At 48.5% G+C, this 13,542-nt stretch overlaps 1 protein-coding gene across 5 annotated transcripts in view; it reads right to left on the reverse strand.

Moving 5' to 3' along the window:
* Nucleotides 1-1,837: 1,837 nt before the first annotated feature.
* VTI1A (vesicle transport through interaction with t-SNAREs 1A) overlaps nt 1,838-13,542 on the reverse strand; it is a 375,769-nt gene continuing 364,064 nt past the window's right edge. For 4 of the 5 annotated variants that reach the window (XR_014068505.1, XM_081540053.1, XM_081540098.1 and 1 more), the window contains one exon: nt 4,845-8,287. Coding sequence is in view for 3 of the 5 variants with exons in the window: in XM_081540053.1 (XP_081396179.1) it covers nt 8,194-8,287 (94 nt within the window). In the remaining 2 variants the exon portion in view is untranslated. Of the gene's footprint in view, nt 2,462-4,844; nt 8,288-13,542 lie in introns of those variants that run through there. The other variant, XM_081540061.1, reaches the window with a different exon arrangement.

Genomic DNA, 13,542 nt, shown 5'->3' on the forward strand with positions numbered 1-13,542 from the left:
ATTTTCCCCTTTCCATGTGGGGGACAGAGAGGGGAGAAGAAGGGGAAAGAAGCCTTTGAAAAAACGTCTCCTGCTCCATCTGTTCAGCCCGACCCCACTCCCGTGGCGCACCTCTTAGCCGCTCGGCAACTTTTTTCCTTTTATGATATTTTGGGTTTCCGATTGCCTGCTAAGTCAAACCTTTGTCATTTAATAAGCAGGAAAAAAAAAAAAATCCTCCAAGTCAATCCTAGTCTAAATGGTCCCTATTCCTGTTCCTGGCCTCTCCTGGGCAGCTCTTGATGTACAAGGGGCCAGTGCTCATGTGGACCCGGCCACTGGCAGGTAAGTGTCAGTCTTAGCCCTGCTCAGATAGGGCAATTGCACAAATGTAGGCGGGGAAATTGCAAGGAGGAACAGATACACAGCGCTGCTGTCTGGAAAGGACTTTGCTAAGCGATTCATGGACGTGGGCCTTAATCTCAGGGTCAGCAGTGGGAGGCAGCAGAGGTGAGGGCATCACCAGGTGATGTCCAGGCCCTGAGAGTCACTTGTCTGGGATCAGAGAGCAAGTCAGTTCACTGGGCCTGAAAACAGCTTTCTGACCTCCAGCCCCAGGGCCGGGGAACTATTTTACCTGTTTGCTTATCCATCTTCTTGACCTTGTGTCTTCGGGGGTTGGAACATAGTAGATGCTCAGTGAATATTTATTGACTAGATAAACAAATCTGATTCTACCTCTCATGTTTCATATGGAGAGACTGATTATTTAGAAGTCTTGCTGGGGAAAATAAGGAGCTCACTGAAGCCATCCAACTCTGTTCTCTCCGTGACTTCTTGGGAGGTCTGAGCATGGATGAAGACGAGATGGAAATGAGGTAGGGAGAGGCTCTGAGGGTCACCATGCCCCGTTGTGTCAAGACCCCAGGGAGGGGCAGTGTGGGGAGGGTCTTTTCAAGGTGTATGTGAGCCATTTGGGTGCTTCCCCCAAATGTCAAATGGTACACCACAACAGCCTGGGCCTCCCATCACCCTCAGCAGGACTCGGATGGGAGGCTAGAGCAGCTCTTGGAGGAACGCAGTCTGCTGGACCCCAAGGTCAACTGTCTGATGGCACCACCTGCTTCCCTGTTCTGTCCTCCTTCTCCACCAGGGCAGTGCTGCAGGAGGTGCTTGGGGGACCTTGACCAGTTACCTCTGCCTCGCAGAGCTCATGTGTTCTCAGAACCCCCGTGTCTGTCTGAGTAGCTGCAGGCCCCGGCCAGGTGTGTGGACTTTAGGGGCAAGGCTGTGCCCCCAGTAATCCATCTGTTACCAGAAGGGCAGCTGATGCCAAGAGGAACCTTTAGGGAGCTGGTCTCAGGGAACCCAGACCCCCATCCCTTCTTCTCTTTCTTTCAAAGGCTGCAAACTGCTCCCTCCAGTGGTGGGTCGCTTCTCCCCTGTACCCTGTCTCCCTCAGGTCCAACCTTTCACCCAGGGGGATCGGTGGCTGAGGACACTGCCTACGGGATCATAAATTGTCCTAGGGCCCAAGGTCAGAACCCAAAGGGGTAGAGTTTTCAAAGGTGGGGTTTCAGGTGTCTCCCAGGCGGGGCCCTGGCTGACCTTACAACTGTACACCCTTCAGAGGGCCCAGGCCTTGGCCACTTCCTTTGTCCAGAAGAGAAGTGAACGAGGGGTTGGGGCGGTGTGGTCAGGGCCTCGGGGAGCGGGGCTGGCAGGCTTCGGTCCTGCCTCCACCAGCCTCCAGCTGACGCTTCTCCACTGAACTTGGCAACAGCTCCTGTCCTCCAAGGAGGCGATGGATTCTGGTCACAGTCTCAGCTCCCCTCCCTTCTGATGATAGAAGATGGGGAAAATTAAGAGGAGAAGGCAATACAGCCTGCCACCGTGCCGAGCCCTGTGGTGGGCATACAGGAGGCCTGCGTGTCAGTGGAGGGCTCCTCTGAGGCCTGGGTCTTTGGCAGAACTTTCTGGAGAGAAGTTGAAGCCCGAGGTTGTATTTGTTCTCAACTCCGTGGGGCCTTGTCATGCGAAAAAAAAAAACCACCTCTCTCCAACTCAGGTACTTTCCCTGGCAACATAAGTTAAAAACTAAAAAGTTGAGGCAACAAAGCGGCGCTGAGCTGGAGCAGGGCCTTGGCTCCCCCCGGTCCTGTCCCCTCCTGAGCGCACCTGGGGGAGGCGGGGGTGGGCTGCACTCAGCGGTGCCCGTCCTGCCCCCAGGAAAAGTCCAGGCAGCTCTCAGCAGAGCAGCGAGCGCAGCCGATCAATACAGGCTTCGGGGCTGCTGAGCTCTTATTCACGCCAAAGGGCCTTGTTTGGATGAAGGGGAGGAGGGGTGCGCGGGTTCACAGACTCACAGGCCGGGCTCTGCTTCTTGGCGCTTCCCCTCTCTCTTCCCCTTCGTTACTTATGGAGCGTGAGTAGCAGGTGATTCAGGCTGAGGAAGTGCTTCTTCCACAGTTTGCTGGGAGTCCTGTGAGGAATGGCAACAGGAGTGGCGTGGGATTTGGGTCAGGGTTCTGGGCGATACGCGCCCTGCCTTTCCTCTCCTTTGGCTGTTTGTGAAGGAGGGCGATGATGGCCCAGGGTGGCAGGAGGAGGGGCCTACTAGCCTGTGCCCCTCCTTCTTGGCTATTTCCTGGGATGAGTCCCTCTAACCATAACTGTTCCTTATATCCTCATACACTCCCAACCTCATATGCTCCCATTCCTGTCCTGCCATCTTGGTTGCTCTGCCATCTTGGTTTGCCCCACCATCTTGGTTTTGTCCTATTTGTCTCTGGTAAGCTGGCTCAGGGACATTTGCCTTGTTACTGACCTGAAAGCCTACTGGATATGGGCAGTCTCTCTCAGCAATCAATGTCTTCTCTCCTCCACAACAGGAGGGGACACTGACCTTGGCTCCATGACCCATTTCAGGACCATGTATCCAGCCTTGGCTCCAATCACACACACTATTCTCCTGGGCTATCCTGCCTGTGCCTGGCTGCTCTTGGTTCTCCTTCAAGGTCTCCCTTCTTGGGTGCAGTGTCTGTGGCTTCAAGAACTTTCTTCTGTGTACACAGTCATCTGCCCCATTTCAAAAAGGGGTGTCTAAGAGCCACCTGACTATTCACATAATGTGGGCAGCCTCTTGCAGGCACCATCGGTTTAAGTCTGATGTGCTGCAGTCAGAGAAAATCCACATGAACAAGAGAGCTTCCTGGGTTTTTGTTTCAGGTTCGTGAGGCAGAGCATAGGGTGAGGCCAAATGTCTGGGCCAGCGTCTCCTCTCAGGCAGTAACCTCGACCAGTGTCTCAGGGAGGCGGACTGGGGATGGCTCACCACAGAGCCTTCCATCCTTCTTTCTGGAAAAACAACTCTGAGCAAGCCTTTTGCTGTGGTACAAGGAGTCCATTCCAAACAAAGATGGCAAGTTGATGTGTGACTAATTTAGAGTGGACTGAAATGGAGGCTTGAAATCCCCCAAACCCTGGGGTGTCTGCCATTTCTAAGCCCACAGTGATCCATGAGGCTTGAGGCCAGGCCTCACCCGGCTCACACCTGCTGGCCCCTCCTGTGCCACGGCTCCTGGAGGGCCATCTGTCCTTGCATGGGTGATGTTGAGAGCAAAGAATGTGTACCATCTCTCCCCTTCACATCCATGGAGACGTTGCCCAAGGGGTCTGGGCTCTCTGGGGCTGGGTAGGTGGGAGTAGAAAGAACCTGGGAGAAAAGTACTCCCCATTCCCTGACATGGACCAGAACACCCCAACTCTGCCAATGAACCAGGCCTCTGAGAGCGGCTGCATGGTTATGTGAACTCATCGAATCAAATGGGGTGACCAGACACAGCCAGCAGTTACAACCTGGAAGATGCCACTGACTTCTGACTGAGGAAAATGATGATGATATTGGAACATTTTCCCTCAATCTCATAACCCATGGAAAAGCTGAACACATCACCAACGGCAAGTCACAGAAAGGAAAAAGAGGCGGAAGGTCAGTCCCAGGAAAGCACTGCTTCTGTTGTCTATGAGGGAAGCACTGTTCGCAGTGAGCTCATTGACCACAGAGAGATGGCCCAGACACGCCCCATCACACCCTCCCAGCACCAGCTGGCTGGATGCACAAGTGTTCCTTTGAGAGGTCCCTACTCACTTTCACTCCAGACCACAGTCCTTCAACCACACACTCAGGTAAAGGGGGGAGGCAAGTAGACCAGAGACAGGGGACTCACTGGTTCCTTGGAAACCAGCCCCAGCCACAACCAACCAACAATCTTTGGCTCTGGATACAGAGCCAGGAAAGCCATCTCTGCTCCCAAGCACTGGGTGCCCCACCAGGCTAGCAGTTCAGACCAAAGAGATGAGGAAATCATGGCTGGTAGTTAATTCTCATCTACGTAGACAAATGGCTATACGTATTTATGATGGGAAATTTCATTATTTAAAAATGCTGCTCTAAATTTCCAGCTAACTCCATGAAGAGTGCTTGCCAAACAGGTTGCAAATTAAGAACAATTATTTTTCTCTTCTGCATTTGAATAGAACTTACAGCTAAAGTCATTTAAAGGGGTTAACATCCACCTTAATTAAATATTAAAGTGTGCCTGTACCTGCTGCTATTGTTGCCCCTTCGAATAAGATATAACCTATTTTTGACAAGTTTTCATCTTTCTCTGTGGAAGACGCTACATGAAACCAAATCAGTGGCAAAGAGGAGAGTAATGAATAATCTATTTCATATTCCAACAGTACCCGGAGCTCAGAGTGGAAAAATATTCAGTTGGATGATGGCAAGAGGCTGCTGGGGTACCACATGACACAGCTAATGTTTAAATAATAATAATAAAAAAAAAGCGATAAACAAATCATTAGCCCTTAACAGTTGTTTAATGCAATTTGTTAATGAACGTAATGGTGGGGACTAATAATGAAAGAAAATAAAAACGTCTAAACAGGCGCCAAGTTGCTGGCGATGCGCAATTATTTCCTTGTCAAGTTTTTATGATTTAATGAGCCCCTCTGGGACTGACGGCTGTCAGTCAGTCGTGACTTTTTGACACCATTACAACTTCAAATACAGCAGCAGGCAGGCTGTTTTCCTCGGATTTGAAATACTGAAATGATCTGACAGTTTTAAAGAAAAGATGTGCAAAAAAAAAAAAAAAGGAGAGAGAGAGGAAGAGAAAGACAGTTGCTTTCCTTTCTTTCTTTTTTTTCCCCTCCTCCCCTCCCTTCTTCTATGGAGCAGATAATCTCTGGATGCTGTTTGGTAATGAAAATCCAATCACTGAGGTCATTATCTGATGAGGTTTTTGGAACAGGCAGGCTTTTTTCCCCCTCTTTATTTCTTTACTTAATGATAACCCTCAATGGGCTTGCCCCGCATGGGACGGCCAGAGCCGCACAATTTTGTTCACCATTAATTTCAGCCTTTGAAGCTCAGGGCTCAGAAGCAGTAGCAAAGCAAACCCCCCACCAAGCTGGTTCCAAAATAAGACAATCCAGCCTGCCTTAAACAGAATAGCAAATGGCCTCCCAGTCCAGGCCTGGCAGCTGACGTCAGGCCCGCTGCATTTGCCGGCATTCGTCTTCAACATGGAACATTTAAAACTCTTTACAACTTAAGAGACTTTAATTAAATTGCTTTTGATTCTGGAGCAGGGCAGCAACCGCTTTATTTATTCTGTCAGGGAAACTGTTTAGTCTGCATGAATTTTATATGGCAAGGGCTTCCTCCTTCCTCTTCCTCCTCCCCAGCAACCCCCAACCCTTCCACTGAACACAATTTTTTAACAAAGGCTCCTGACTTTAGAGATATTCATCAACCAAGGTCTACGTACTAAGTTCCTAGGACCTTTCACAGTTCTAAGAACGGCTTTGAATCGGTGGGCTTTCCCCCTTCCCCAGGGAAGCAGGGTGAACCGTGTTCCTCCCCGGGGCCTCCTTTGAGTCTGTCTGCAGCATCTGAGAGGGCCAGCCGGGGTTACAGGGGCCTTTGGACCAGCTTTCTACAAAGTGATCACTATCCCTGTCTAGGAGGTTGTTCTAGAAGTGGACGTGATGGGGCTGTTAGGCCAAGGGTTATCTGTTCACCTTCTTTCCACTCTTAAGGTTGAAGTGGGGCAAAGTCTCAGGCAAGGGCTGATAAAGAGATAGAACCCCAAAGAAGCTCCCACTGAGAGGTGAGCCATGCCCTCTTTCTGCACTACCTCTACTTTCAACATGAACATCAGGTGAAATATTTAGAAGCCAGCATGTTTAGACGATCAGATTGGCTGGCTTGCTAGCTGGCCTCAGGAAGAGTTTAGAGGCGTGAGGTGTGGCTGGGTAACCAATTATACATTTCAGCTAAGACCAACTGTTTTGAGGGAAGCCACCAGAAAGGTTGGTAGAATACTTCCCCACCATTAGAGTTTCCAAACGAGAAGGAGATGACTTGCTGCCTTGCTTTTTCATCATTTCTTTGATGTGTTTCACACATACTCATTCTGTTATCAGAATAAAAGATTCTTTCTCGCTAGCATAGAGCCTTGAAGCTGATAGGAAAATTAGTACAGCCGTCCCTCTCTTTTGCTGGGCTACTGTGCTCTGCCAAAATCCCACACCATCCCAGAGAAGTAAAGGCTGTGGCTTTATTTACACAATACTAAATGATTTATCTGAACACATGCAGGCCCTAGCTTGTTTCAATAAGTGCAATTTCTCGGGTGGATTTTGCCATTGTGTGTTTCCTCTCTAAACCATAATGGTTCTCTTCTGAGTTGGGGGAAGAAAAAAAAAATCAAGTGCTGCATCCAGGTGATCTCAGCCCATGGGTACAGGTGTTTAGCATTTTTTATGAAGGGAACAGGTTTGCTTTTCCAGGATTCAAAGCTCCCAATTATATCCAAAAGAGACAAAGGACCCTGGAAGCGCCTATGAAGTCTTAAGAAAAACACATTTCGCGTTATGACTAGGGGAAGAATGACCTCAGCTCAGGCAACTTGGAGCCTGATCATAAATGAACTCATTTTAAACGCAATTCCCGGTTCCCTTGGACAGGAAGAAACCAAAGAAAATCACAAAGCACGTTAGAGGTTTGAGTACCTTGTGGATTCAGGAAGGCTGTGCTCGCATTTGTTAGTGAAAAACCCAAGCCATCCTATTGTAACGTACTGCAACCTGATTCTTTGAAAGGAGGTTAGCGAACGTTTTCCCATCAAGTTTATTTTCAGTGGATCAGCCTATAGGACTATATACCATATTGATAATCACATCTGAAATTTCGCACTGATGGAATCATGTTCCTGCTCTTCCTGAAATATTCATGTTTTCTTTACATACTGGAATGGATGTGGAGAGAACCTTGACAGACCCTCTGCATGTATGAGGGCTCCTTTTGACAGTACAGATACTAAGACGGAAAGGATACAGAGACGCCTACACAGGTCAGGGGAGAGGAGGTCACCAGGAAGTACTGTGCTGGGGTACTCTCTGCCACTAGATTCTGGGGAGGATGGGATTTTTGGAAAGCAAGGAAATCTTTCTTGCAGCCAGTAATCAAAGTTGTGAAAAGTGGATATTGGGCAGACTCAGCAAAAAATATTCTTGGGTTTAAAAAAAAAAAAGTACACATAGAAAAATGGGGAAAGTGCTAAGTCAATTTCCTGTACAACTGCTTTTAAATACCCACCTTTACGATGAAAACACTCAGGCAGGTAGACTATATTCATTATGTCTGGGGAGGAACAGGACTGGTTTGCAGTCAGTGGCTCTGGCCCTGCTGGTCTCTGCATTTTTTTATCCTCAGACATCACAGAAGGGCTGATTGGTGACAAGAGGTGTGTGACAAACAGCACAGTCCATCAGAAGCCGCCGTGACTGACACATCTGTGCCCTCTCCCCAACCGTGACCCCTGCCATGTCCACAGGGCAAGCAAGAAGGTCACCCAGGCTATTCTGGTCAGTAGATGAAGTTACCAAAAGGGAAATAAACACTCGTCTTCCCCTATAAAGAACAAATCTGGGTGAAGACAAACCTAGAAAAGGAAACCAACCCACATGCAAACAGGAATAGAAAATATTTTTACAGTCTTTGCACTTCAGCTGAACAGTGGCGAGGGAGAGAGGGAGGGTCATTCAGAGCCTGTCAGCGCAAGAAAATGATTCATGTGACCATTTTGTCTTAATTACTCAGAAGGAGCCGTGGTCGCTGTTTATCAAGGAAGAGCAGATACGTCAGTGTCCTCTGACAGAAAAAGTGATCGCCGTCAGGATGGTGATAACCAGGACGATGCCCAGGATGACGATCAGGATCCGGTTCTGGATGATTCTAGGAGAGAGCAGTGGAGGAAAAACAATTCACACAGATAAACAGAGGACAAAGATCATACCAGACCAAGTCAGCTAATCAAAGGGAGGCTTCATGGGTGGGGGTGGGGAGTCTGGTATGAGGTGTGTAAGAGTGTGTGTGTGTGTATGTTTGTGTGTGTATGTGTGTGTGTGTATGTGTGTGCGTGTGTGTATGTTTGTGTGTATGTGTGTGTGTATGTGTGTGCATGTGTGTGCATGTGTGTATGTGTGTATGTATGTGTATGTGTGTATGTGTATGTGTGTGTATGTGTATGTGTATGTATGTGTGTGTATGTGTGTGTATGTCTATGTGTGTGTATGTGTATGTGTGTATGTGTGTGTGTATGTGTGTGTATATGTGTGTGTGTATGTGTGTGTGTGTGTGTGTGTGTGTGTGTGTGTGACCACACAGCTCTGTGCTTCTACAAACGACCCACCAGCAAACGAACAACTCCACCGCGACTGTCATGCAGCACTGGGAGAAATGCTTTCGGCGAAGCTACAGTGATTTAAATGGCTTTCTGGGTTCGGAGTCCCATGTAGTAATCTTTCAGGGATCAAGGGCCCCAAGCGAGCTTCTCTTTTTAATTTAACGTGTGAGACAAGTCTCGTTTTCTTTTTTTTTCTCAGTGTTTCCCGTGAAAGTGAAAGATTAAGGAAACGTGTCACAGTAAGGTACTCACCTGTGCAGAAATACCCGGGGAAAAGTGAAAGAGAGACTTGGGAAGAAAACGACAAGATTAAGAAGCAAGTGTCAAGCTTGCAGCTCAGGCTACGAAACCGTCATCTGTCACTGGGGCTCGCACTCTGTGACGCCAGGAGGAAACACTACATGTGTTCCGTGGCAAAAAAAAAAAAAGATGGAAATGCGGGTTCATACAAAATATGGCCCAGGGGTCTGGTGTGCTTTGGTTGGCGGGGCCTCACCTCTCAGGACTCCCACCCTCTCAGCCCTGGCTCTGCCAAACGCAGATGGGGAACTAGGAGCTCGAAGAAGAACCAGAGTGAAGACGCATGCTCCGAGATGCCTGCAGAGGGCTTCTGAGGAAGTTGTTTCATAATCTGTTACTTCATTCTGAGAAAAGAGGTCAAACATCACAATCCCTGGCTGAGGTTTTCCAAGGGAAGCTGGGTCAAACAGCCTCGCCCACACTCGCTCCCACTGAACCAAGCACTCAGAAATAGAGGCGGACTGGTGGGCCCTCCAGGCGGCTGTCCATCCCATCAAGATCTCACAGCAAACCCCATCTGTCCGTCCTCCAAATATCAAGAAGAAAAAGGTCTGCTGGGGACTTCCCTAGTGGTCCAGTGGCTAAGACTATGCTCTCAATACAGGGGGCCTGGGGTTTGATCCCTGGTCAGGGAGCTAGACCCCACATGCCCTAACTTAAGAGTTCTCATATTGCAACTACAGGTCTCCCATGCCACAATTAAAATGGAAGATCCTGCATGTCCCAACAAAGACATGGTGTAGCCAGATAAATAAATTTTAAAAAGAAGAAGAAAAAGTTCTGCTGCCTGTCTAGACACAGAACACTGTATGGGGACTCCCACAGGAGGAGCTAGGTGGGACCATGCAGACCCCAGTTTAACAGAGACCCCACCCTCCTAACCTCACATCTGCGAGAAGAATTCTTTACAAGTTGTTCACAGTCTTTTCTAGCTTCTGGATGAGTTTCTTTCTCAGAAGGATGACAGCATCCTTGTGGTTTCAGCTGGATTCTCCCTTGCCCACCCCCTTCTTACCCAAGCCTAAATGGATGGACAGAGACAGTCACATCAGACAAACCCACTCCCTTGTGGTCCCCCCCTTGAAGGACCAGCTCTCTCCTCCTGACAGGTTACAAAATGATCACATTTGCTGACACGTCTTCCGCAAAACTGCTTTAGTGCCTGTGTCCACTTTCCTCGAAGGAGATGAATGATTCGCCCGGTCCTCATTTATCACATAAGGCTCAGCTAAGATCTGTCTCGTTTGCTTCTTCCCTTCTCCACTAGAAAGGCTGCACCCTGACATTAATTCTTCTGTGATGACAGCTAATTCAGACTTAACAGGCCATCTTAACTCAGGAGCCAGGAATATCCTCTGTCCCCAAAATAAAGAAATAAAAACAGGACTTCACGGCTTGTTAAAAGCGAGGCTAATTATGAACACTGATCAGTGCAATGTGGTGGCTTTATTTAAAACCTAAATGGATTTTTCCACCCTTCTTCCGGGAAGGGGCAGAAGTCTTCAGAACCGTCCCTACACATCCCATTTGCCCGAGTCACTGTCAAAATCTCTATTTACCAGAGTCACCCGCATCAGACTTGCAAAGGAAATCAGCAAAATTGAAACTCAGCAGTGAAACAGATTAAAAGCATGAAAACTCTTTAAAATTCTGTCTTAAGTAATATACGGTAGTATGTCTCTTGGTTGACAACCATTTTATTTGTGGGTTGAGGGCCCCAAGGCATCCATGATGCTAATTTATAAAGGATTAACTGTGAGTGTTACTTGTTTAATCTGAGGCATGGTTAGAAAAATAAAGACACAGGGATCCCTAAATCCTCAGCTCTCTCCTGGTCTTCCTAATTGGGTTTCCCTCATCTCTAGGCAAAGAGGAGTGGGTTTCACTCATGATTTTTCCTAATGGGTCGTATCTTTAATTCACTCAGCGCACACACACCTGATCCCGAGAAGGGTGCCACAGGCTCACAGAGGTTCAGAAAGACCTTGGTGCATCCTCAGATCCTGGCGCCGGCACCTCTGCAGCCCCTGCACAAGTCATGGCGACTGGCAAGTAGGTCCCCAGGAGATCCATCCAAAGGATGACAATGAAAGAACTGTAACTATAATCATTCCATTCAAAGGAGAATGGAGAAGAAATCTGCGCAAATTTAATTTGCATGAAAATCTCAGGGAGTCTACACAGAAAAACCTGAAGTTAAAAGCTAAGGTAAGTCCCCCAAAGGGCTTCTCTGGTGGCTCAGTGGTAAAGAAACCCCTGCCAATGCCAAGAGACGTAGGTTCCATCCCTGGGTTAGGACGATCCCCTGGAGAAAGAAATAGCAACCATCTCCAGTATTCTTGCCTGGGAAATTCCATGGACAGAGGAGCCTGGCAGGCTACAATCATGGGGTCACAAAGAGTTGGACACGACTGAGCAACTAAATGAATAAACAAAAAAGTCCCCCAAAGATGGAACACTGCCTTACTGGGTCCTTTCCCTGAAGCGGGGAGAAGGAATGGTCTTCATGGAACCGGGTGCTGGCAGTGGAAGAGGTCAGCAGGAGAGAAGGTTTGCTTTCAACCAGAGGCTGGCAAATATTTGGGATGAATTGTGCAGAGGGGCAAATAAATAAATAAAGAGAACTGGTGTTCACAGAGTTGGAAGTGAGATTGACCCTGGCCCGGCCACCAACCCAACTTTGGACCTCAAAGGTGTTGGATATAGAAGCTCTAAGGACCAGAAAAGTGAGCCATTGGGGCCCCTGGGTGAATAAGACCAAGCCAGCCTGGATAGGGAAACATGGGCTGGCATTGGAGGGCCCCATCTGTGAGGAGGCCTGAAGTACAGTCCCAGCCAGGGGCTGCTGGCAGGTATGGCTGCAGGCGAAGCAGAAAGGAATGCAGAGTCCAGAGAGAGTCAGAACCACAAGCCAGGAAGCGGGGTTCCCAGCTCGAGAGGCAGAGAAGGAACTTTGGGGGAAGCCCAAAGTAACTACTTTCTAACTTTGGACAGGGTTGGGAATGGGGGGGGTGGGGGCTTTATGTCCCACTAGGTCTGCAGCAAGCAGTCTTAATCTCTCTTTTGAAAATGCAAAGTGTGTTTACCCAGTAAATAATTTAAGAAAGAATATACACTTGAAAGAAGACATCCATTGAAACAGCCAGGCTAAATTGCCTCCAGGCAAAAACTTGTGCATTTGCATGCTGCATTCTATTAAGTGAGCACGCTGTGGCTTTAAAAGAATGCAGAGCCAAATTAAAAGGAATGTGGGCCTGAAACATCAAGGATTCTCCAAGTTTACATTATGAATCACAGTGCTGTTGATACAAGATGAATTAACCATTTACTTTGAGGCTGAACTCACAAAGTACTATTGAAAATACTGATCCCTGTGTGGAACCCAGGGAGTGGCTAATCTTTCCATTGCCAGTCTCCTCCCCCTCTGGAGACAAGCTCCAGCGTGTGGCAGCTGGAATCACAGAAGACTGGTTGAAGGGAAGTAGGCAGGCAGGCACCTGGCACAGCTCTCCACTCTCTCACTGGAAGAACCCAGGAATTCCACTGTCGTAGGTGTCTCCACATTCACCACCATGCCCGTCTCTGTTTCTGGGTACAGACACTCACTTGTCCCTTGATGTTAGATATGACCATGTGACCTATCTTAGTTGAGTGTGAGCAAAAGAGCTGGGCGTCACTTCTGGGTGGAGGCATTTGACTCTCCAGCTGGCTCTTCCCTCGTTGTTCTGTTCTAGGAGGGTGTACATTCTGGGAGGGGCTTCCCTACTGGCTCAGATGGTAAAGAATCTGCCTGCAGTGCAGGAGACCTGCATTTGATCCCTGGGTTGGGAAGATTCCCTGGAAAAGGGAATGGCTACCTACTCCAGTATTCTTGCCTGGAGAATTTCATGGACAGAGGTTACAGTCCAGGTGGTTGCAAAGGGATGAACACGATTGAGCAACTGTGGTGCTGGAGAAGACTCTTGAGAATCCCTTGGACAGGAAGGAGATCAAACCAGTCAATCCTAAAGGAAATTAGTCCTGAATATTCATTGGAAGGACTGATGCTGAAGCTCCAATACTTTGACCACCTGATGCAAACAGCCAGACGACTCATTGGAAAAGGCCTGGATGCTGGGAAAGATAGAAGGCAGGAGGAAAAGGGGATGACAGAGGATGAGATGGTTGGATGGCATCATTGACTGAATGGACATGAGTTTGAGCAAGCTCTGGGAGATAGTGAAGGACAGGGAAGCCCAGCGTGCTGCAGACAATGGGGTCGCAGAGTCAGACATAACTGAGCGATTGAACAACAACAGCATTCCAGGAGTGGAGGTTCAGGTTCAGGATGATGATCCTTCTGCCTGGATCCCTGAGTTGCTCCTTGGAAGACCATTGCCCTGGGGGCTCAGCATGATCTATGGTGGACTAGTATGAAGCCAGTGAGATTTGGGGGTCACTGAAACTGCACCATCAGCTCTACTGGGTGATGCACTCCTGCCCCAGTTTTCCAAGATGGGGTGAC

The sequence above is a fragment of the Giraffa tippelskirchi genome, chromosome 2, assembly GCF_054371585.1.
Source record: "Giraffa tippelskirchi isolate mGirTip1 chromosome 2, T2T-mGirTip1v1.2.pri, whole genome shotgun sequence".
NCBI lineage: Eukaryota > Metazoa > Chordata > Mammalia > Artiodactyla > Giraffidae > Giraffa > Giraffa tippelskirchi.